The 23,932-nt window shown below is 35.6% G+C and overlaps 1 protein-coding gene and 1 long non-coding RNA gene across 2 annotated transcripts; both read left to right on the plus strand.

Annotated features, from left to right (window-relative positions):
• Positions 1-952: 952 nt before the first annotated feature.
• Positions 953-3,218, plus strand: LOC144997384 (E3 ubiquitin protein ligase DRIP2-like). The gene is made up of 5 exons (XM_078957287.1): positions 953-1,679; positions 1,809-2,026; positions 2,126-2,170; positions 2,308-2,383; positions 2,935-3,218. Exons 2-5 carry the CDS (start codon positions 1,851-1,853, stop codon positions 3,085-3,087), a joined length of 450 nt encoding a protein of 149 aa, XP_078813413.1. The 5' UTR covers positions 953-1,679; positions 1,809-1,850; the 3' UTR covers positions 3,088-3,218.
• Positions 3,219-16,198: 12,980 nt separating this feature from the next.
• On the plus strand, positions 16,199-18,423 carry LOC144997494 (uncharacterized). Its single transcript, XR_013659821.1, has 4 exons — positions 16,199-17,128; positions 17,354-17,393; positions 17,510-17,600; positions 18,113-18,423. It is a non-coding gene; the product is annotated as an uncharacterized LOC144997494 (long non-coding RNA).
• The last annotated feature ends 5,509 nt before the right edge of the window (positions 18,424-23,932 follow it).

A 23,932-nucleotide genomic window follows, 5' to 3' on the forward strand; every position in this document is an offset into this window, starting at 1 on the left:
AAAAATCATAAGAACCATAAAAATAGCTGTGTTTACTCACCTTGATATTTCATGGTTAAAAAATTCCTAACTCCTTGTATTCATTTGCTTCCAATACCTAAGAAACTTGTGTTTTACCATCTATGACTTTCTATTGTCAACGTACACCACTTTAAATAGCATCAAACAAGTCTGAGTTATATAAATCCACAAATCTACTTAATATTTATTATATTTTAGTCTAATTTTAGCGTTTTTCACTTCAATTGACAACAATAAAAACAAACCATCATACAAGATCTAATTTTACTATCACCACAAGTAGATACCAAATCAACTACTCTGAGATTCATGAATCTAGATATAATTATGGAATAAACAAAATACTTTTTACCTCTTATTTGGTAGCCAAACATGTAATATAATCTACTTACTAAATTTCATCAGTGAGTACTCTTTCTTCATAATTGGCAAATCATTTTCCTTTTCCTTAATACGAAGGATATAAAACGAAGAGTGTTTACCATTTTGATCATGGATAAAAGTGATTGATAATTGTTGATGAAAAACTACTCAATTTGATATTTATATAATTTACCCTATTCATTCCCCTGTAACTCTCTTTCTAACGTTTAAAATTGAACCACACGAAGAATGTTGTGAAATAATAATTACCCATCTAATTAAAGACAAACCATTTTTCACACGCGTTTACCGAGAACCCTTTTTTTTCTTAATTTTTATTTTTTATTTTTTTAATGTGCTGCCCATAGTGGTTGGCCAACTGAAAATCTTCAAAAATACGATATGATTGGGCCACATACATTCTCCTTTCAGATGGTGCGCGGGTCACATGTAATTCTTTCTTTTATCGTTTTTGACGTAGCTTTCACTGCCACCACTTCATTAAAGTAGATAAGTTCCAATCATCCATAGTTTGTAACAGATGGTCATGATAGGTCGTTTTATAAACGACCATACATCATTCCTTGTGTATGTTCATCTAGATAGTTTGTTTTTCATGGCCTATTCTTCTGAAGGTATTTAAGCTTAAGATGAAACTCGAGATGGAAACAAGTTAAAATCCTTATGGTGTTTCTACTTTCTTGGATTATCCTTGGACCTGCAAAGCCCCATGAAGATCTGTTGGTCTGCATATTGGAGGAAGGAAAGGTTGGGCCTGGAGTTATGCATGTCAATCCGGTGAAAGAAAAAACATGTCCCTGGACGTGTGATAGGTTGTAGGTTGATTGGGCTGCAAATTAATGTTTCTTTCCTGTGTTCTATTCCTAAGCAATGCCCACGACTCCAAGATTGGTATCGGTTTGGACAATATCAATAGAAAATAAATGCCCAAAAGATAACAGGCTGCTTCTCTCAAGAGTCAAGACTACAAGCGATATATATGAGATTTCTGGTCATTTACCCTAGGCGTGCCAAACATATCTTCTGCCGCCGTCAGATCACGCACCTGATCACTGTCTGCTGAAACGCTGCTATCCGATTTTTATTTCTACGTTCCATCTCTGCAGCTCTCCATCGTCTTGTCGATTATAGAACGTTTTACCTTCTGTCGTTGATGATTGCTATTTTTATCCTCTTATTGGCGCCGGCTCTAAAGAAGAGGAACAAATAAATAGCAATTATAAGTTGGAGATTCTTCTGGAAGATCAAACTCACCGGATAATCAAGGAAAGAAGGTAAAACAATGACTTTATCCTTGAGTCTGATTATATAATCATCAGTCATTTTTGGCATTCAGATTTCTAGACCTGTAGACCTAATCCAAAATTCTTTTTTGTTCGCTTAATTAAATATGTATGTGGCAGATTCAGTCGTCCAAGCAGGCTAAAGATCAATCAACTACGGATATGAGGACAGGAATCAAAAAACGAAAGAGGAGAAATAAGCAGCAAAATACTGTTGAACTTGCACCTTCTTTTTGGAACAGGATCTGTCCACAAGATGTGGTTGACGCTGGAATGCATCTGAATCCAGCAAAAAAGAATCATTCTGCTTGGTTCAGTTTAACTCCTTCCTGTGATCAGTGAGCTATAAAGATCCCTTTTAAATTTAATCATATAGCTAATAGTATCTTCACCATCTTATCTTTTTTATTTTCTTGTCTTTGATTCGGTACCAACAGAAAGAACACTCTGCAACTTCTAGTGGAACCATACTTACAGATAACGTAAGTACATCGGCCTTTTCAGTATAATGTTGTTTAATGTCCATATAATTCACCAGTTTATTAGGAAATAAATTTTTGACATTCATTTTTCTGGTCATTGTAACTTGCATGTACTGATTAAAAACAAATTATTCTAGCATGGAGGGGAATCCAGATGTGTCTATTCTCATGAAGTATATCGCGTTGCAACTTAAGCATGTTCACCAACAGGAGGTATCTTGTAATTTTTCTGATTCAATTAATTGCATATAACTTTGGTTCCATTCATCAAAGAACTAGTGGATTTTAGTTATAGATTTTTAAACATATATAATTTAGTAAATGTAAACTCCTTTTGAAGTGCTAAGGGGACAAAGTGCATTGGAATATGCAGCTGCTATCAATGCATCATGCACAAATTGCTATAATGAACAATATTTCATAGGCAGAAGGAAATTGTCCCCATGTAAATCTAATAACTAAAAAACATGAAACTGTTAGAGAGTATGTTTTGCGTTTCTTATGTGTTCTTGCATAAACATTGAACCATGCGACTCTTAACTACATACAATAACTTGATTTTTGTATGCCTAAAAAACTTCAGTTTTCGTTAGAGTTCAGTTGTCCGTTAATTGTTCTTTTTCCATGGAGATTCAGCAAATATAGACTTTACTAATAGAACAAGGACGTCACAGTCTCATAGACATGTATTTGTTCTTCTTTTTCATGTTTTTGTATCACAAAAATATTTTCTGTAATGACTTATATTTTAATAATCTGAACAGGTTGGTATCTTCTTGAATGGAAAACTTCTTGCCCCGGAAATGAAGCTGCTTGACGTGGTGAAGCAGTGGATGGCTATTGTTGATTCAGAGAGGAAAATAACCAAGATAGGAAGTTCTGCCGAGAACTTCTGTGTGAAGCTGACTTATGCTTGAAGAGAATAGACAAAACTATGCATTTATAATAAAATCCGACAAATGTTTGTTCCTTAATTATGCCATTTAGCCGATTGACTTTTACAATTTCTTGGTTAATGGTGATGGAATGAATTAATTAGTTGGTTCCATAGTGATTATTAGACTTTTAAAACTAATAATGGTTACATTATTTTTGAGTAACCAACCAGCAATGATCTTTGAAAATAACTTACATTGGAGTTAGGGCTCATTGACAAGTTCTAAATTTTTAAGATCTGAATTTATAAAAGTTCTAAATTTTTAAGATTCTGAATTTTGAAGATCTGAATTTTAAAATGTTGTTTAGTTGAAACATCTGAATTGTTGTGCATAATGATAAAAATGACCATTCCCTTGATTTTTATGTATTATTTTTTATAAAATAACTGACTAAACTTAGTAAATAATTATAACAAAGATACCGCTAAAATTTTATTTTCAAAACACCCAAAAAGATACAAACAAATGTTCCAAAACCAACGCCAATATAAATATTGTCAACATCAGAGTAAATCCAAGTAACAATGAGGAATAAAAATCAAGGGGATGTTGCGATCACGGCGGACCCTTTCCTTTGGAACCAGAAGTACCTGAAATGTTTTAACCACACAACTATAAGCATAAAGTTCAGTGAGTTCATCAAAATACCACATATGATACGTAACATCAACTCCCACTTACAAATTTGGCCCCGCCCATCATAACGAGCCCCGCGTAGCATAAAAATGGGCCTTACACAACATACAAACGAGCACGTCCAACCTACATGCAAGAGTCACAAAGATAGTTAACATCCTACACGGTATAGTGAGAAGACTCACCTCACTCACAAAGCCATACAAATCCCAACTCAACCTCACGAAATAGGTGTTACAACCTACCTATCGAATCACACAAGGTCACACCTTAGTCTACACTTTAGAACTAGCAATTTAACCAAAACTCAGGGTCAAAAAGTCAACGGTCAATGTTCTTTGACGATATATATACATTCTATATTTTTGTATTTGATTTTGTCCATACAATGTTTATCCTTTCCTTATTTACACGAATGGTTCTCTATTTATAATTGATTTAGTATAATGAGAAGAATCAATCGAGAATACCATTTTTATGGTATCAGAGCCTTGCCCTAGCCTTAACCGTTGCTGCCCTCTTCTTCTCCAACATCCGTCTCATAAAACATTGTAGCACCAGGCGAATCTTCTTATTCTTGGAAGACACCATTCCACCCATCATTCACTGTCACTAACATTAAGAATGGTGTCCTTCACATTCTGAATCAAACTTAAGAGCAATATGCTTCGTGGGTACTGTTTCACATCCACACATGTGTTTAGAATCTACTTGATCGCATTGATCCGAACACTCCGTGGCCAACATACATCAAAGAAGAAACATGGAATCGTGTTGATGCTATTGTTAAATCATGGATTTACAACAACAGTCTGTTGCTTCTTGGCGGAGTTCTGCGTCGGTTGTTTCTTGTTTATTGTCCCAGAACTTCCTCTTGTTGTTCCCTCCTTTTGTTGGGTCGGTGGTGGCTATCACAGTACCACGGCTAGCCCTGTGATCGATAAGTTGTTGTTCCAATTCCTTGGTACTCTCAAAGGTAGTAGGTTTCGAGGCCAGTACACTATCTTGAATCTGGGATGACAGCCCCCAAAGGTATCGCTCCACCTTCTTCTCCTCTGGAGTGACCATTGTTGGACAGAGGAGTGCTAGGCCATTGAAGCGGGCAATATAAGTTTCAAGATATGTGCCCGACATCCTAAGGTTCCAAAGTTCTTCTTCAAGTTTTTGTATTTTGCCTCTCAGGCAATACTCCTTTAACATCAAAGCATTTAAATACTCCAAGCTTATAGAGTTAGCCACTGTAGGAGTAAGTGATTTAACTCGGCCATTCCACCAAGTAAGAGCTTTTCCGGTGAAACTGAATGCAACATACTTGACCTTGCTCGCTTCGGGACAAGCACAGATTTCAAAGACTGCCTCGGTCCTTTCGAACCATTGCACCAGTGTGATGACGCCCCCGCTTCCATTGAAAGTGTCAGGTTTTCCATTCGTGAAGTCTTTGTAAGAGCACTCATTTGTACGCCCAATGCTGTCCCCATGAATTGAATTGGTAGCTCCGGATCCAAAACTGCCAGAACCATTTGTACCCATTTGCAACGTTGCTGCCATCACGGCTGCCGTCACTGCAGCCTGGAACATCGCAGGATCAAACTGCGGAGGTGGTGGCGGAGGGGGCGGCGCTGTGTTGCCGGAAGGTCTTGGTCTTTTCCTTGGTGGCATGGTTTTGTCATAATTTAAAAAAAATGACCAGACGGTAAGACCTCAATGGTAATAACGAGTCGAGTGTTACTTGTTTCATCTCATTTGTATTTTTATCACGACTTTATTATTTGTAAACTATTTGTGTGATCGGGTTATGAAGTCCAGAGCCAAACATTCAATAAAATAAAACGCAAGCCGAAATTCATTGATAAACTTTTAGTACATAATGTTTTGGGGAAAATTTGACCTCATAAGGGTCTACATTACATTAATGCAAAAGATAGTTTCGGCAGCACAAAAGCCCTTTGAATAGTGTAGTCACTTAGTCGCAGGGTCAACATACATACAAAAGAGTAGCACCAATGCGTACTCATAAACTTTTACTACAAAGATGTGAGAATAGTAATGCGTTCTAATCATGACGATCCTTCCCTGATGGAGTCTGGGATGATGTCGATGCGCCCTGTAGTTCTGCAAATCTCCATTCGGCTGCGACAATTCTCTCTTCGAGTGCCATGTATCTTTCCCGATACTCCCTTGCTTCTGCTCGAGCAGCGAAAAGGTCCTGAATGAGTTGGTCTCTGTAGTGGGAGTCTTGTTCCAGAGCTATGGTGCGAGAAGTGGTAGACTCTACGATGGCACTCAGCTCCCTGACCTGATCGGTCGTCGTCCTATCATGATCATCCATACTTGCTATTCGTTGAGTCATGACTGGGAGGGCTCGATCAACCGGTCCACCATGGATGAGGTCAAAATAACCTCGTTGGTCGCCATATGGTGATCGCACACATTGTTTTCGGCTCCACCTTTCGATCACCGTTACCTAACGGGGCTCAGGTCCGTTGTATCCAAAGCAGTGTGCGGGTACCCTCGTGATGTAAGGAGGGTTAAATACTTCCGGTTCTTCTTCAATTTCGTTCTCAATCATGACTATATCATCGTCTTCCTCTTCTTCTTTTTCGTTTTCCTCCTCTTCTTCTTGTTCTTCCTCGGATTCCTCCTCGGGTTCCTCCTCGGGATCCTCTTCGGGGTCCTCTTCAATTTTTTGCTCAGGCTCTTCTTCGATCCATCCAACATTTCCCTGATTGGGAAAGTATGGGTCCCCGAGTATGTGAAATCCTGCCATGTCGTCTGCACGAGAAATGGGGGGTAAGAAGCACATATCGGATAATAATAATAACATGGCGCTATAGCAATATACGAATACTCCTATAGTATTTTTAAATTTTTATATTTGGTTCTTAGAGCATTCTTTGTAGGGTGAAGTTAGGTTATTAAATTTGTCGGCCATTACGACTATCCCCCGGTATGCGTAAGTCACTTCTCGGACGGATATAGTTGATCAGGCTATATCCTTCCCAGAACTGATTACACATGCTAGGGCATACTCGTAGTGTTCAACTCCTCCTCTTTCACTTTATGTTCTCCTTAGTTATGACACTATGCGAACATGTAATGTATGTTATGTACACTTTAACAAGAAAAACTATTTATTTTCTAAAATGTATCTAATTGAGAGATGTTTAAAATCAGAGACTTTTAGTCCTAAATGCGTTTATAGTTTGTATATCTTATGTGGTTTGATATACTTAATTCACTATAAACCATGCTCTGATACCAATCTATCACACCCCCAAACCAAGGATGGCGGAAACGTCCGGGGGTGGAGGACTTCATGTATAGTATCATAACCACAATGGCAATAGTGATGAAAGTAAACACAACCAACATATATATATATATATATATATATATATATATATATATATATATATATATAATTGAAAGAGTTACATCATTGTATTAATTACATGTTTCAAAATCAATTACAATATGTTGACAAAATATGAAAAGTTTGACGCCTTAACTTCCCATCCTCAAAAGCACTTGGTTACCTGTTTAGTGATTCCTTAAGAAAACAAGTTGTTTGAAAAAGTGTCAACACAAAGGTTGGTGACTTCATAAGAAATTTCTTTAGAGAAGTAAACCGTTTTCCTTATAAAAGCGATAGAAAATGTATCCAAAAAATCCAATATTTTCTTTAATATGTGTATGTAGTTCTAAATCCCAAGTGGTGTGTAGTCTTAAATACCCAGACCGAAAGTGTACAGTAATATCCGTACTTATTGATATAAAAAGTGATTTTAAATCGACATAAACCCCTTTTTGTTTTATAAAAATCCCATAAACTTTATTTATTGTTAGCTCCCTATATGAATCGCTATAACCATACTATGACTAGAGGTAACCTGCACAACGTCTTTCAGACGCCCTGATCCTATGACTCTTGTCACCCGCAGACCAGCTGATCCGGTTGTAGCTAGCAACGAGGTGTGGGATGTCAACCCTAATATAGATCTATACATAATTATCATGCTCTCCCTACAAGAGATTTTGGTTATAACTCACAGGAATTTGGATCCCGTACTCGGACGTACGGGGAGTGAATGTCTCACCACTTAAGTTAACAAGTTTACGTGTAGTGTGCGTGAGTGTAGTTTATCATAAACCATACCTATTATAATTTGGATCCCGTACTCCAGCCGCATTCATGGACCTAATGAATCGTGTATGCAGACCGATGCTGGATCGGTCTGTGATAGTATTCATAGATGATATCTTGGTGTACTCCAAGACTCAGGAGCAGCATGAGGAGCACCTGAGGGAGGTGCTAGAAGTTTTGAGAAGGGAGAGGCTTTTCGCAAAGTTCTCCAAGTGCGAGTTTTGGTTGCGTGAGGTGCAGTTCCTTGGTCACCTCATCAACCAGAAGGGTATATTGGTAGATCCGGCCAAGATACAGGTCGTGATGCAGTGGGAAGTCTCGAGGTCTCCATCCGAGATTCGGAGTTTCCTGGGGTTGGCAGGGTATTACCGGAGGTTCATTCAGGATTTCTCCAAGATAGCAGTACCGCTCACCCGACTGACTAGGAAGTTGGTGGTGTTTCGTTGGGGGCCTGAGCAGCAGACGACATTCAAGACCCTCAGGCAGAGGTTATGCGAGGCTCCGATTCTTTTCCTGCCCGAGGGAATAGAGGATTTTGTAGTCTACTGTGATGCCTCAAGCCCATGTATGGGAGCAGTGTTGATGCAGCGAGGGCATGTGATAGCTTACGCCTCGAGACAGTTGAAGCCTCATGAAGCTAACTATCCTACGCACGATTTAGAGCTGGGGGCAGTGGTGTTTTCCCTCAAGATTTGGAGACATTATCTTTATGGGGTCCGTTGTACCATCTACATGGATCACAAGAGTTTGAGATACCTTATGGATCAACCGAGTCTAAACATGAGGCAGAGGAGATGGTTGGATGTGCTGAAGGATTATGATTGTGAAATCCTTTACCATCCAGGGAAGGCCAACGTAGTGGCCGATGCCTTGAGTCGGAAGGTGACAGTAGCCCCTATCAGAGATTTGTGTTTGAGAATGACAGTGATTACTCCGTTGTTGGAACGGATCAGGGAGGCTCAGGTTGAGGGCCTCAAGGAAGAGAAGCAGAAATGTGAGAGGATTGTGGGCCGAGCAGCTGCGTTCGATTATGATAGTCGGGGGTTGTTGACCCTTCATGGGAGAGTGTGGGTACCGTACGGAGGCAGAGTACGACAGGTGTTGATGGACGAGGCTCATAAATCTCGATTTTCTATCCATCCCGGGGCAATGAAGATGTATAGAGATCTTCGACCCGATTATTGGTGGCCCTGCATGAAACGGGATGTTGCTTGGTATGTAGAGAGGTGTCTGACTTGCAGGAAGGTCAAGGAAGAACATCAGAGGCCTCACGGCAAGATGCAGCCGTTAGACATTCCCGTGTGGAAATGGGAGGACATCACCATGGATTTTATCACTAAGCTTCCCAGGACCGCACGAGGGGTAGATTCGATTTAGGTGGTAGTGGATCGGTTGACGAAGAGTGCTCATTTCATACCGATCCAGGAGAGCATATCAGCGAAAAAGTTAGCCAATATTTATGTGCAGGAAATAGTTGCATGTCATGGAGTGCCGATACCAGTGGTGTCAGACCGAGACGTCCATTTTACATCCAGATTCTGTAAGCGGTTCCATGACGAGATGGGTACTCGTCTTTATTTCAGCACCGCTTTCCACCCTCAGACGGACGGGCAGAGTGAGAGGACGATTCAGACTCTCGAGGACATGCTCCGAGCATGTGTTTTAGACTTCGGGGGCAGTTGGGATACGTATCTTCCGTTACCGGAATTTTCGTATAACAACAGTTATCATGCGAGCATTGATCGACCTCCCTTTGAGATGCTTTATGGGAGGAAGTGCAGGACCCTGATTTGTTGGGGCGAGGTCGGTTAGCGGGTTATTGGGAGCACGGAAGTGGTGCTCAAGACGACCGAGTTGATTCAGCAAGTTCGTGGTAGACTGCAGACTCGTCGAGTAGGGTCGCGTTGTTGATCAACTTATAGATTGGCGACTCGGCGAGTCCATATTCGGGACTCGGCGAGTCGGCCTGCCAGGTTGAAAACCTAAATCTCCGGGTTTGCACCCTATTTAAACCACCTTATCAGCCCCAAACTCGCCTCCTTCACCTCAGAGAGCTGTGAGAAACCCTAAACCCATCCCTTGATTGATTGAAGTGTCTTTGTGTGGATTCTTGAAGGCTTGAAGAAGAAGAAGAAGAAAGGAACAAAGAGAAGAGGTGTAGAGCAAAGATCCAAGGTCAAAATCAGAGTTCTTTAAGGTATTTCTCAGAATCCTCCTGTTTTATGCTTAAAATCTCCATTATAACATTTCTAGGGTTAGTTGATGTATTTTTCCAACCTTATAGTTGATTAGATGCCTTAATAGGTCGAAATATCCTTAGATCTGCTCATTTGGGAGTTGTAAAGCCCAGATCTATTGCCTTTTTGAAGTTGCTTTGTATGAGAACCCTAGATCGAGCCTTTATCATGCTTTTTGAACCTTATTATATTCTTGGATGCTTATGTACACGTAATGGTAGAATCTTTACGTGTTAATTGAGCTAAGGAAGCCCAGATCTATAAGTTTTAGATGCTGGATTCAAGCAGAATCGAGTTTTGAGTAGCTGCATGGATGCGACTCGGCGAGTCGGAAGAACGACTTGGCGAGTCAAGCTGCGAGTCCTGATTTTTCCCCTTTTGAGTGATGTCGAGTGGGAACCTGTCAGTGGTAGAGTGGACTCAGTGAGTTGGAGGGCAGACTCAGTGATGGAGGGACTCGACGAGTTGTTCATACAACTCGGCGAGTCCAAGGCAATCTTCTTATGATTCAAGAACAACTCGTCGAGTTATTCATACGACTCGGCGAGTCGGATGCAGATGACCTGAGTGTTGATATAGAGCGGGAACTCGACGAGTAGCAGCGAGCAGGGTTGAGAAATGAGAGTAGGGACTCGGCGAGTTGGCGGCCCAACTCGGCGAGTCAGGTCAACTGTAAAGTTGACTTTAACCAGGAGGGTTGACTTTAGCCAGGGGTAAAAGAGTCATTTACCCCAATGCAGTTATTAGTACTTTGATTGAGTGTAATTGTGGATTTGTAGTCGGGGAGATACCGGAGCAACAGCAGATAGTTCCCGGAGCCACACACTCAGCAGCCAGATCACGAGGTGAGTTTCCTTTCAGTATGAACGGGTCTAAGGCCACAATGTCGGCCCGTTCAGCTAGCAGTAGTATCCGGATTTCGGTTCGATCCAGATTCTAGTATGTTTGATGCCTTCGTGGCTCAGACAATATTTTGTGTTATGTGTTCCGGGTTACATCCTGATGTAGTATGTTATCTATGTACTCATGTTAATTGATATGCTTATGTGATGCTATGTTTAGTATGTTCCGGACTTCTGTCTGATGCAGTCAGTTCCGGACTTCGGTCCGATGTAGTTAGTTCTGGACTTTGGTCCGATGCAGGAGGCAAGGCCTCAGTAGTTACGGATCCCGATCCGATGCATAGGGCAAGGCCCTGGTTAGTTCCGGACTTTGGTCCGATGCAGTTTCCGGACTTCGGTCCGATGCAGTGGGCAAGGCCCAGTATGTGTTTATATGTATTATATGGTATGTGGTAATTTGGGGGAGCTCACTAAGCTTCGTGCTTACAGTTTCAGTTTTGGTTTCAGGTACTTCCGCAAGCAAAGGGAAGAGCTCGGGTTGATAGCATCGCACACACACCACAGCTTCAGCTGTCCTGGGAGTTGTTTTGATTTTCATAGATGTGATCGATATAGTCTTGATACAGTTTACTCATAACACTTTACTTTTGTTTGTGAGATATTGACAGACGAGTTTATCTTATGATTTTATCATGGTGTTTTAGTAATTATTCAACAAAAATTTTTGGGTCGTATTTTGGGATGTTTCAAATTTAGCTTTTACACTTGACATATTTAAATTGTTTTTAATTCTTTTTAAAAATAGTAATTCATTTTTTTAAGTATATTTGATCTTTTTATTTAAGTATTTTGTTTAATATGTATATTTATATCCATATGTTAATTACATTTTGCTAATAGTTCAAAAAACCAACCAATTTATGTTTAGATTTTATATTTAACAAAAGTAATAATCTAAAAAATATCTTTTAATAATTTTCTCTAATTTATTAAAGTTCCCATTTGTATTTTGAAATTGAAATTATATTTAAATTAAGAAATTAGTTATATTTGATTAATAACTTTAAAATGTTATCATTAAAATATAAGTTTACATCCAATTGAAATTATTAAATTAAACATATTACCTTTGAAACTGGAAAAGTAATATTATGCTTAGAATAATAATTGAGTTTAATGTATTATCTATTATTTTCATTTTTAATTTCAATCATGATCATGGTTAATTGATATCTAACCATTGTTTGTAAGTTAATACAATATAAGTGTTTCATTGTTTGTAAGTTATCACAACGTACTTTTTTATGTTAGTTATTTAAAAACCACTTATTTTGAAAAAATTAAATTATAATAAAAAGTAATTTTTTTATATTTTTTATTTGATTTGTATTTTTGTTTTATATTTAATATGTAAACATTCTTAAATATTTTGAAAATAGTATTTGAAATACTTTCTAAGTTTATTTAAAATTTTGATTTACTTATTGGATTTAAACTAACATGTAAACTAACAAACAAGTGCATTATAATTGTCATTTTAAAAGTCTACCAATAATAAAATAATATTTTGCATTGAAAAACATATTTTAAATTAATAGATTAAATATATTAAGTTTAAGGGTTTAGGTCATTTTCGATCACTTAACTTTTGGTTTTATACCCATTTGGTCACTTAACTCTTTTTAAGTTTTAAAAGATCATCAAACTTTTGGCTTTGTGCTCATTTAGTCACTTAACTTTTGGTTTGGCCACATTTAGTCACCTAACTTTTAAAATTGTGCTCACTTAGTCACTAAACTTTTAAGTGGTTTCAAAAGTTTAGTGACTAAATGAGCACACTTTTAAAAGTTAGGTGACTAAATGAGCACAAATCAAAAAATTAAGTGACCAAACCAAAAGTTAAGTGACTAAATGAGTACAAAGTCAAAAGTTTGATGACCTTTTAAAACTTAAAAAGAGTTAAGTGACCAAATGAGTACAAAACCAAAAGTTAAGTGACCAAAAATGACCTAAACCCTAAGTTTAAAATTGAAAGGTCATTGATGCTTCTAATGCATAATACATTAGTATAGTACGTATGATTTTTAACTATTTTGCCCATCATTGCTTTTGTTTAGTAGGTTGCCTTTTTTTTTTTTCCCTTTGCATTTTATTTAGTTATACTTCTTTTTATATGTAAGTGAAAATCTTGTGAGAGGCTTTGGCATATATACGTTGTTGGATCTGTTTGTGCTTGGAACACCTTTGCTTATCTAAAAGGAATTCTAGATCTCAAGCATATGAGTTATGAGCGTTTTGTATGGATTACTTTTGTTTTATCATTTTTTTATAATTCCTTTTATTCAAAGTCCAAATTACTTGATTTATTTTTTATTCACATTCTTTGGTTTAGTTATGGATACAAATAAATGTAACATTGAAATCACAAACTAAAAAATTATAGTTGTACTTTAGGCTTAAGCACCTTTTATTTTATTTGATCACATACCTTGTTTATAAAAGTGATAGTGACTTAAAAGGGTACCATATTTTTTTTGATTTGTACACATTTAGTCACTGAGTTTTTTTTGTCAATATTGTCTAATTGAAGTCATTGAACTGTTCAATAAACATCATCATGGCATGTAATCAGTGTTGTAAAACTCGCTGAGTTAGCCGATTACTCCTCCGAGTACTCGCTACTCCCCCCCCCCCCCTTACCGATGCGAGTTACATTATCCCGAGTACTCCCCGATCAGCCCCTTACGAACTGAGTAGTGTTGTTAAATTCGGTCTACTCGGTGATTAATATATATAATATACTTAATGATTTATTATTTAACACACACATGTGATTATTACTACATATATGATGCAACATCGACCTCCGACAAGTCTTCTCGTCTTCTGCTACGGCGGAGATCTGGACATCACAGAGCAAAGTTCTTAGAGCTGCCCCAGGGGCTGTGCCCCGGGATCAGACTCCGACGGTCAAGTTAGATCATCTGGTAGATCTGAGATGGTTCTCTTTAGCTAGAGAGAACCATCTTGGTGCTGGTGGTGGTGTATGGTGACTGACGGCGATGGGTGGTGGCTGAACCACCCTACCAGAATATAGTGTGGTGGCTGAACCATGGGGAACAGATAATCTAGGAAAGGTTCTAGGGGAAAGGTCTAGGAGAGGTCCAAGGGAAAAGCTCTCCCTTCATGGAGGAGGTACTGCACTATTCTATTTATAGGGGAAAACTAGGTCAAGGGGAATTAGGTCAGGCCTTAGGCCAACCCAATTCAGGCCCAACTAGCAAGGAGTTGGGCAAGGCCGCCCGGAAGCGCCGGGCAGGGCTGGCGGGCGCACCCAAAGCAAAGCTAGCGGGCACGCACTAGGAAAGGCTGGCAAGGGGGCGCCAGGAAAGGGAGCGCCAGGTCGGGCCGGGAGGAGAGTCCTCAGCATGGATGACTAGGGAGCACCAGACCGGGCTGGCGGGAGAGGTCCCAGCAAGGCTGGCAAGGGAATGCCAGGCAGGGTTGGCAGGAGTGTGCCAGGCCAGTCTGGCGCTCTAAATCAGTCTAGGCTATGTTAATGGATCATATATCATCAATATATCTTATATTTTCAGTAATTATTCACAAAGTGAGACCATTATGTGTTTTTCATTTTTTGTGTATTCACATGTATCCAATTTTGTTATATATTTCAATCAACTTATGATTTTATCTTATGATTTTGACATATATAATTTCCCTAAAAATATTTCTACACAAATTTCCAAATCCGAGTACTCCCCGAGTACTCTCTACTCGGTAGTTGGCCGAACAGGTACCGAGTAACGAGTTCTACAACCATGCCTGTAGTCATAGGTTTCTCCGGTTTCCAACGTATTTGACAACTCAAGTGAGTCTCCGGTTATCTTCTCCATCAAGGCTGCAATGTTCATGATTTTTCTGGCGAAACATAACCTTTTTAGAAAATAAAGATTAACACATCAAATATATTACAAATTCAAGAAAACATACACAAATACACATCAAATTACTATTCATCATCTTCAACCTCCAAGCCACCATTAAAATCGAGTTATAGGGTTTATGATTTTCAGATGATGGTGTTTGATGGGGATTGAAAGGTGGTATGTGTTGTTCCAAAATCAATTTCGGAAAGTAGAGAAGAGAGAAGTGTACATGTGTTGTTCTAAAATTGAGCATAAACACACAGTGATTTGAAAATCGTTCCAAAAACCTAAAACCCAAAACTAGGGAAAAGATGAGCATGATGAAGATCTATAAACAAAGAAGATGAACACACACTTCGATTTCTTTGTGGAGGATGAAACACGTACATCATATAGGAGCATGAAGACACACACACACACACTTCAATACGATTTCTTGAGCAAAACTTCGATTTTTTGAAGAATAAAACCCCAGAAACAATTTCCTGAGCAAAATGATTTCATCAATGACAGATCTAGTAAAAAACAAAATCATACACACATGTAGATATGGGTTTGTGTTCTGATCTAACACACACACACATTTAAATCTGAAGAAGCTCTCAAGAGCAAGATGAACAAACCAGATGAACCCGATAAAGATCTCAACGACATGAACAAACCCATCAGAAGCTCTCGATAGATCTGGAATTTTTAATCGAAGAAGATGAAGATGGAGAATTATTTTCTGGGTTTGAGTTCTTGAGTTTGAACAACAAAAGATGAAAATGAAGAATTGATTTTTAGGTTTGGGTTCTTGAGTTTGAAAATCGAACACACATATGGGTTTATGTTTGAAATTTGTTCAGATCCAACACACACATACACACACTCACACACAAATCTGAAATCATTTATGGTGTTTTTAGCCGGAGACTCGCCGGAGCCTTTGGAAACCAGCTAAACCTCTCATAGCAGGTTATAAAGATGTTTTTTGAACAGTTCAACAAATTCAATCGAAAAATATAAACAAAAAAGAAATCCAATGACTAAACATGTACAAATCTAAAAATATATTAGCCTTTTAAAACATTATCCATTTATAAAATTATAACAAAAAATAACTTACTAGGCGTACATGACAGCCCTATCTTAGCTTCTATCAAGAGTCAAAGACTAGAAGTTAGATGGGCTTTCTGGTCAATTACATTGGGCTCCTTAAGAGAGTGTATTGGTCTAGGGATCGGTTAGTATTTAACCCTAGTCGTTGACATGAAAACCCTATCATATCTTTCCCGTCGGATCACACACCTGACTGTCTGCTGAAATCTCGCCATCGCTTTTTTATTTCTATATATATTCCATCTCTGCCCCCATAGTCTTGTCGATTACCGAAGATTTTGCCTTCTTTTCTGATTATCTGGATCTTCCAGATGGTGGAAGAATCTCAAATTTTGGTTTTTCCATTATGATTGCAAATTGTTGGTCTGATTCAGAGGGTCAACCACTTCATGTAGACAAATCCTTTTCCCACAAGAATGTTAAGTCCCTTTTTTCTGTTTATTTCTCCTATTTGATTTGTTGATTTCTGTCCTCACTTCCATAGGCGTTTTATTTTTGGATTTGGTGAATATCATGGCATTTTCATGGACATGAAGTATGACTTTGATGGTGAACTGATATTAATCTTTAATGGCATTGACTCTCACAAATCGTTTCGTTTAACTGGTAACTCATTAATTTTCTCATTCCTCCATTCTCTTGTTGTTGGTTATTGGACTATTTAAGGAAATTGTCATTGGTATAATTTTGAGATAGTATATATTATTCAGAATTACAATGACTAGATCCATGAATCTGATTATATAATAGCTTCATTCGTCCAAACAATCTATAAACACCAACAAGGGGAAGAAGAAAGTTAATGTGTTACCAGCGAAACACAATGATTTGTGTGAGTCTATGTCATTGAGATACCATACAAAAGGGATTACTATTTGTTCACCATCAAAGTCCCACTTCCTGTTCATTAAAATGCCATAATATACATCAAATCCAAAAATAAAACACCTATGAAATAAAGGATAGAAAACAAGAAACCAAACATGAGAAATAAACAGAAAAATGTTGTTGAACTTTATTTTCTTGTGGGAAAATGAATTGTCCACAAGATGTGGTTGAGGCTGGAATACATTTGAATCCAGCAAAAAAGGAGCATTCTCCTTGGTTCAGTTTAACTCCTTCCTGTGATCAGTGAGCTATATCCCTTTTAAATTTAATCATATAGCTAATAGTATCTTCACTATATATCTTTTTTTTTTTTTTTTTTCTTATCTTTGAACCTTTCTGTTTGGTTCAGTTTAACTCCTTCCGTGATTATTGATTATTGAGCTATAAAGCTTCCTTTTAAATTTAAATGTATAGCTAGTACTATCTTTACTATCTTATCTTTATATTTTATTGTCTTTGACTCTCTAGGAACAGAAAGAACATTCTGCAACTACTAGTGCAACCATACGTAAGTACATCTGCATTTTCAGTATAACGATTGTTTATATAATGTCTGTTCAGTAGGATATAAATTATTGACAATCTTTTTTCTGGTATTTGTAATTGCATATACTGATTAACAAGTTATTCTTGCGTGGATTGGAATTTTCATCCATATGTGTCTGTTCTCATGAAGTATATCGTGTTGCAAGTTAAGCATGTTTGCCAACAGGAGGTATGTTCTTTTTTCTATGATTCAGTTAACTGGATATAACTATTGATTTTGTTCATCAAAGAAGTGTCGTTCTTTTCTCATGATCTCCACTGAGTTGATTTTAGTTAGAGAGTTTTAAACATATATAATGTAGTAAATGTAAACCCCTTTTGAAGTGCTGTGAGGAAAAAATCCATTGAAACATGGAGCTTTCAGTGCATGATGCAGAAATTGGTATACTAAACACTAACGGATATTGTCCCCATGTAAATTTAATAACTAAAAAGCATTAAACTGTTAAGAGAGTATGTCTTGCTTTTCTTAATTGTTTGCATAAACATTAAACCATGCAACCCTTAACTACATACAGCAACGTGAGTTTTGGTTGACTAAAAAAACTACAGTTTTGGTTAGACTTAGCCAATAGAACAAGTACATCTAGTGGCCATGCGTATGTATTTGTTCTTTGTTTTTTGGATTTTTTTTACAAAAATATTTCCTTTAGTGACTTATATTTTTAATAATCTGAACAGGTTGGTATATTCATGAATGGTAAACTTTTTGCCCCGGAAATGAAGCTCCTTGATGTGGTGAAGCAATGGATGGCTATTGTTTGTTCAGAGAGAAAAATAACCGAAGGATGTTCTTCCGAGAACTTCTGTGTGAAGCTCACTTTCGCTCGAAGAGAGTAGACAAGCAGTGGATAACTATTTTTGGAATCACCAGGAAAACATCCCAATTGACATTTGATTCTAATGCTTCCTATCAGTCCAATAAACTTCACAAGGGTTTTGAAAAATGCTACATATTTATCTTTAAATGATTGATCTTGATCTTTTTTTCATGAGATTATTGATTTATCTGTCAATTTCACATTCATACACTATTAGGAAATCAGTTTTCATCCTGGTTGCCGCCCACGGTAAAAAAATAAACATTATTGATGAATGGTCACAAATTGTTTTACAAATTTAGTGATGAATTCGCAAAAACTATATAACGTGCTATAATTACTTTGTTTGAAATCAGCGACAAATTTGATAGAGAACAGCTATGAATTTACCCATGTTGCTCATCATTTGAAATAGTTTTCCATACTCTATCACTAACTGTCACTGTATCTCTGCTGTTGATCCATCACGAAGTTTCCATTAATAGTTCATCTTAAAGTTTCCATTACAAACTCTATCCTGATCTCATATATTTTTATAATTGTGAAGCATAATAGCATGGGATAGGCCTAGGCATATCTCAAGATTTTTGGCTTGTTCAAGCCGCTATTCTTGTGTTGCTAAGCGTACTGCAATTGCATAAATGATGAATATGCTATAAATATTATATTTACTGATAAATACGGGGAATAAAGGAGAAGATAATTTTATTGTACAAAACATAACATAAAACTGTCTCATCTTACAAAAGAATAAGATAATGGTTTTTAGGGGTATCAAATATTTCTGACACGACATGAAAATGATTTATATAACATGAACACGACAAAACAGAATGACAAGTTTATTCATGAAAAAAAATCAATTAATACACGACAAACACGGCACGACATGAAAGTTGTCTTGCTTGCTTGTTTTCTTTTTGTTTACGCTTAGTGTAAACAACACAATAGCATAGGCTAGGTTTGACTTGTCTTAACGGATACCAACACAACAATAGCCAATAAAATATAAGCAACACAAACCATAATATATATGTAGTTCCACTTCTCAAGCTTGCTCCACTAAATAAAAAGTCACTAATAATTTAGGAACTAACTAAAGGTTACTAATAATTTAGGAACTACAACAAGGATACTATAATATATTAAATTCCACATTATATAATAACATAAACTTCTTGTCAACATTATAACCTAGTTCTCATAAATTAGTAGAACATGAGACATTTGTTGAGCTTAAACCATGGAAATGAATATATGCTTTACGATGCCAACTATTTACGAAATTTATAATGGTAAATGCACCATGTCTTTGCTTTCTTGGGAAGGCTAAAAAAATCTATCTTAGAGGGGAAGCTTTTACTCTGAATGCTAGGCCTTTTGGCTCTAAATAAAGTTTTTGTAGCATAATCAAAGTGAAGGTATGGTGTTTAACAAAGAACATGACATATATCTAACTCTGGGTTTCTAAGTGCATAACTCTTGAGCAGACGAGAAGATATGATCTCTTCATGACTTTTGTGTAAGAATCATGAGAATTTGCTAACCCGAGAACCTAAGACAATACTTGATTCTTCTCGGGGAGATACTTTAATAGCTTTAAAAGATGTGTCATGACCTTCGATGCTTGATGTTCTCTAAAAGTTGTGTTGTCCAAAGGTAACTCTTCCAGAAATACGTGCATCCAAATGTTCAATTATTGTATCTACGATCTCAATAGTGTCTGCGAGAACTTGGAGTAAGCTACAGAAGAAGAATACGACAAGCTCAATGGAAGGAAAACAAATTCAAAAGAAAACTGGCTGAAAGTCTTCGGTTGTTGTTGCACCAATAAAATATTCTTTTTCGCAACTAAGAAATTGTAAATAGGACTAATCACTCCATATTCTTTTTCGCAACTAAGAAATTGTAAATAGGACTAATCACTCCATCAATTTTTTGCTCCTAGCAGATTTTATCAATAGTACTAGTCCATCCAGGATGTCATGTTGATTGTATCAGAAAAATAAACTATATAAAGTAATAAACCACTTAACTTGCAATATTTGCGGGCTATAGAGGGTTTCATCATCCAAAGATCCACATGTCTGTCTTCGTGTCTTTTCATATATATATATACATATATAAATGTGTGTGTGTATGTGTATGTATCCATATATACGTATGTATGTATGTATGTATGTATGTAAAATATGTATGGACACACATATTCATATACAAATATGTATATACAAACACACACATGTATATATAAAATCTTATTTTACAATTTTGTATAACATTAAACTAGGTTAGAGACCTGTGTATTACACGGGTTTGTAAATTAGAAAATCAAACTACATTGATAGAATAAGAAAATTTTAAAATTTAATACTAAATATGGTGAAATATAGAAAATATTAAAGTTTAATTATAAAACTCTAATGATGAATAGGTATAAAGTATGACTTTCAATGTAGAATGTTATTGTACTTTAATAAACGGGACTTTAAACATACAATGCTAAAATACTATTAATTGGAAGTATAATGTTGAAATTTTATTTATTTATTTCCATATAATACAAAATTGATATTGCAAATACATATTTATAAACTTAAGAATAAGAGAATAAAGATGGAATGTGGAAGAAGGATTGGAGGAGAAGCAACTTCGATGCTTGAAATCAAAATCGTGAGTATCAAAAATCATGTGAGTCAAAAGAATAAGAAAAATGGCATTTATAGAATAAATTGAATATAGAAAAAAAATTGATATCAAATTAATTTGGATCCTAATCAATAAATAGAATAATTATAGGCTATATTAAAGGTAATATATCAATTAAGTGATTTCAAATTTCAAAATTATTAGCAGAGTTTAATTTTTTTTTATTGAATTATCGGTTGATATGGATTAAATATGGATTATCTGTATTTTAATTTTGAATGAACCTAAAATTCCCGTTTTCAAAATTAAAAATGAATATATATTTCTTTTGATGATTTATAGAGTACATTAAATGAAAATGTTTGTTAGATATTTTATTTATTTAATGTCAAACCCTATAAAAACAATGTAAATAAGGAAGTAATTTTTTGACATTTAAAATCAATTAATTGATTATCAGTATTTTAATTTGGAATAAAGTTAAAATTTCGGTTTTAAAAATTTAAAATGAATGTACCTTTCTTGCTGATTTATAGATTACATTAATTGAAAATATTAATTAGATAATTTATTTATTTAAAGTCAAAACCTATAAATAAGGAAGTAAATAATGTAGTAAATTATGATTATATCGACTGTAAATATGTATGTTACAATTTTTTAAAAAATTAATTGGGATTGATTGTGAGGAATATCACTTCAAAGGTTTCTGACTTATATTTGATTAAATAGATATATCTATATCTACAAAAATAATCAATAAAAGTCACAAAGTATCGTTCACCATGCCTTGTTGTGGATCTTAAACGGTCTAAACATATATGTGTGTATAAGGTCCAATAAATCATTGCCTCTTTCATAGTTACATATGAATGGTGCTTATGTCATCTTGCAAAGTAAGCATGATTTACATACATGTCAAATGATTCCAAGATATCGTTCGATTGAAGCTTGGTGATATGTTTCTTTTTTATATGGTCAAGACGACGATGCCACATACATGATTTATCTGAAACATTTTCGGAAGAATCAATGTTTATGATTAGATTATTAGATTTCTAACACAAATAACATTTTCATATGTACCATTGCAAAGGCTAGCTTTAAAGTAAAAATAACCATTCTTATAAACCAAAATATCACAATTTTCATTATCAAAAGAGAAATGAAAACCATCCTTGTACAATGCATAAAAAGAAATAATGTTTCGTGCCATATCAGGCGAGTAACAACAGTTTAATAATCTAAAATTAACACCACTACTAATCACGAGCTCGTAATCCCCAGTCCTTATAACATGTGCATTGTGTTTGTTTCTTATGAGTACCACATCATATATCAAGAACCCAAGAATTAGAAGTTGATGTACTATGGAATTCAATCATAAATATACCTGAGGTGCTACACTCCTTGACTTTGTTCTTCATTAGATCCTCCATGTATTTACGGCGACTACATTTCCAATGTCCATTTGACTCGCAGTAGAAACAAACGCCTACTTTAGGTAACTAGTAAGAGCTATCTCGAAATCGACCTTTCTCTTGAGACCTTGATTGGACTGTCCAACCAAGGTATTTCACTTTCCTTTAGGAGGAGAAACCTTTTTCCTTTTAGCAGTACCATGGCCAATGGTCAATCATTAATATACCCAAAATGTGCACTTTCAACTTTGGTTGAAATTAAAATGTCAGGAATATATGAACCATGGACCATGATTAAAAATTAAAGATTAGGCCCATTAGCCTTTTTGCAATGTATAGGTTCCATAAACAATAACAAGAACAAACCCTAATAACTCTCCTTTCATCGTACACAATCGAGAGAATTAGAAGAAAAATCATTTAGATTGGGAAAGAGAATTCCAGGAAGGAGTAACGTAATTGATTCTTAGAACTATCAATGTAAAAGTTGGTAAGTTTTATTACATGTCTAATTTGAAGTTCGTAACGATTCAAAAATGAAAGATGTATATAAATGTGCGTGTCTTCTAATTTCTTAATCACTACAACATTGATTACCATAATGATTTCTAATTTGATTTTAAGTGTGAATGGAAACAATATCATGAAATAAAACTTGTGATGAAATAATTTATGCCTTAACAAAAATATGAAAAACGAATTAAAAGGGGTTGTAGAAAATACAAACACTATTATTTTGTTAATATTGTTGGAAAATCATTTCGATGATGAGTCGACCATACAAACCATCATGTTATGCACAACCTGCTTTTTACCGTACAAATAACTAATAGTTAACATGATATTTTTAGACATTTTTATTTTCAATATATAAGAGCACGTGGGCTTTTCATTAATACATTAATTGTTGTATAATGAGTTGAATAAGCTTATGGATAACTTTATAGTGAGGTATATTCATAACCATTTTAAACAAATCTTTTATGGTTCTTTATTATTATTATTATTATTATTATTATTATTATTATTATTATTATTATTATTATTATTATTATTATTATTATCTTATTTTATTTATTTATTTTTTTAAGAACAAATATAAGTATTTTGTTTTAGTGTTAGTCTGTACTATGAATTTTAGGTCCATCCATGGTTGATTAGGAATCATCATGATCTTTAATTACTTTTTAAAATATATAAATTTACAAAATTAGTATATAACTTTTCTTAATATGCCATGTGAGTTCATTTGTAACCAGGAGCTACTTAATTACTAACCAAATATAACATTATATTTTACCACTTTTAGGACACCAACTTTTATATACCTGAAAATTATAAGGCTTAAATTTGAAATTTCTCATGAAATAGTGCATGATAAGTAACAAATTTAGACCAATAATTTTTCAAAATTATACAAACACGATCAGTAACAAAAACAATTTAATCTAGTGCCTCGAATAAATAAAATGAATAATCCCTAAATAATTAACTTATTAAAAAAATAGAATACTTACTCTAGTATATATCAGTAGACATTTTCAGCGTGTTATATAGATGGAGAGAATATCTTCATGACTGAGTATAACCTCTAGATCAAACAATTCATT

This window comes from Lactuca saligna, chromosome 5, assembly GCF_052625555.1.
Source record: "Lactuca saligna cultivar CGN05327 chromosome 5, ASM5262555v1, whole genome shotgun sequence".
Classification (NCBI taxonomy): domain Eukaryota; kingdom Viridiplantae; phylum Streptophyta; class Magnoliopsida; order Asterales; family Asteraceae; genus Lactuca; species Lactuca saligna.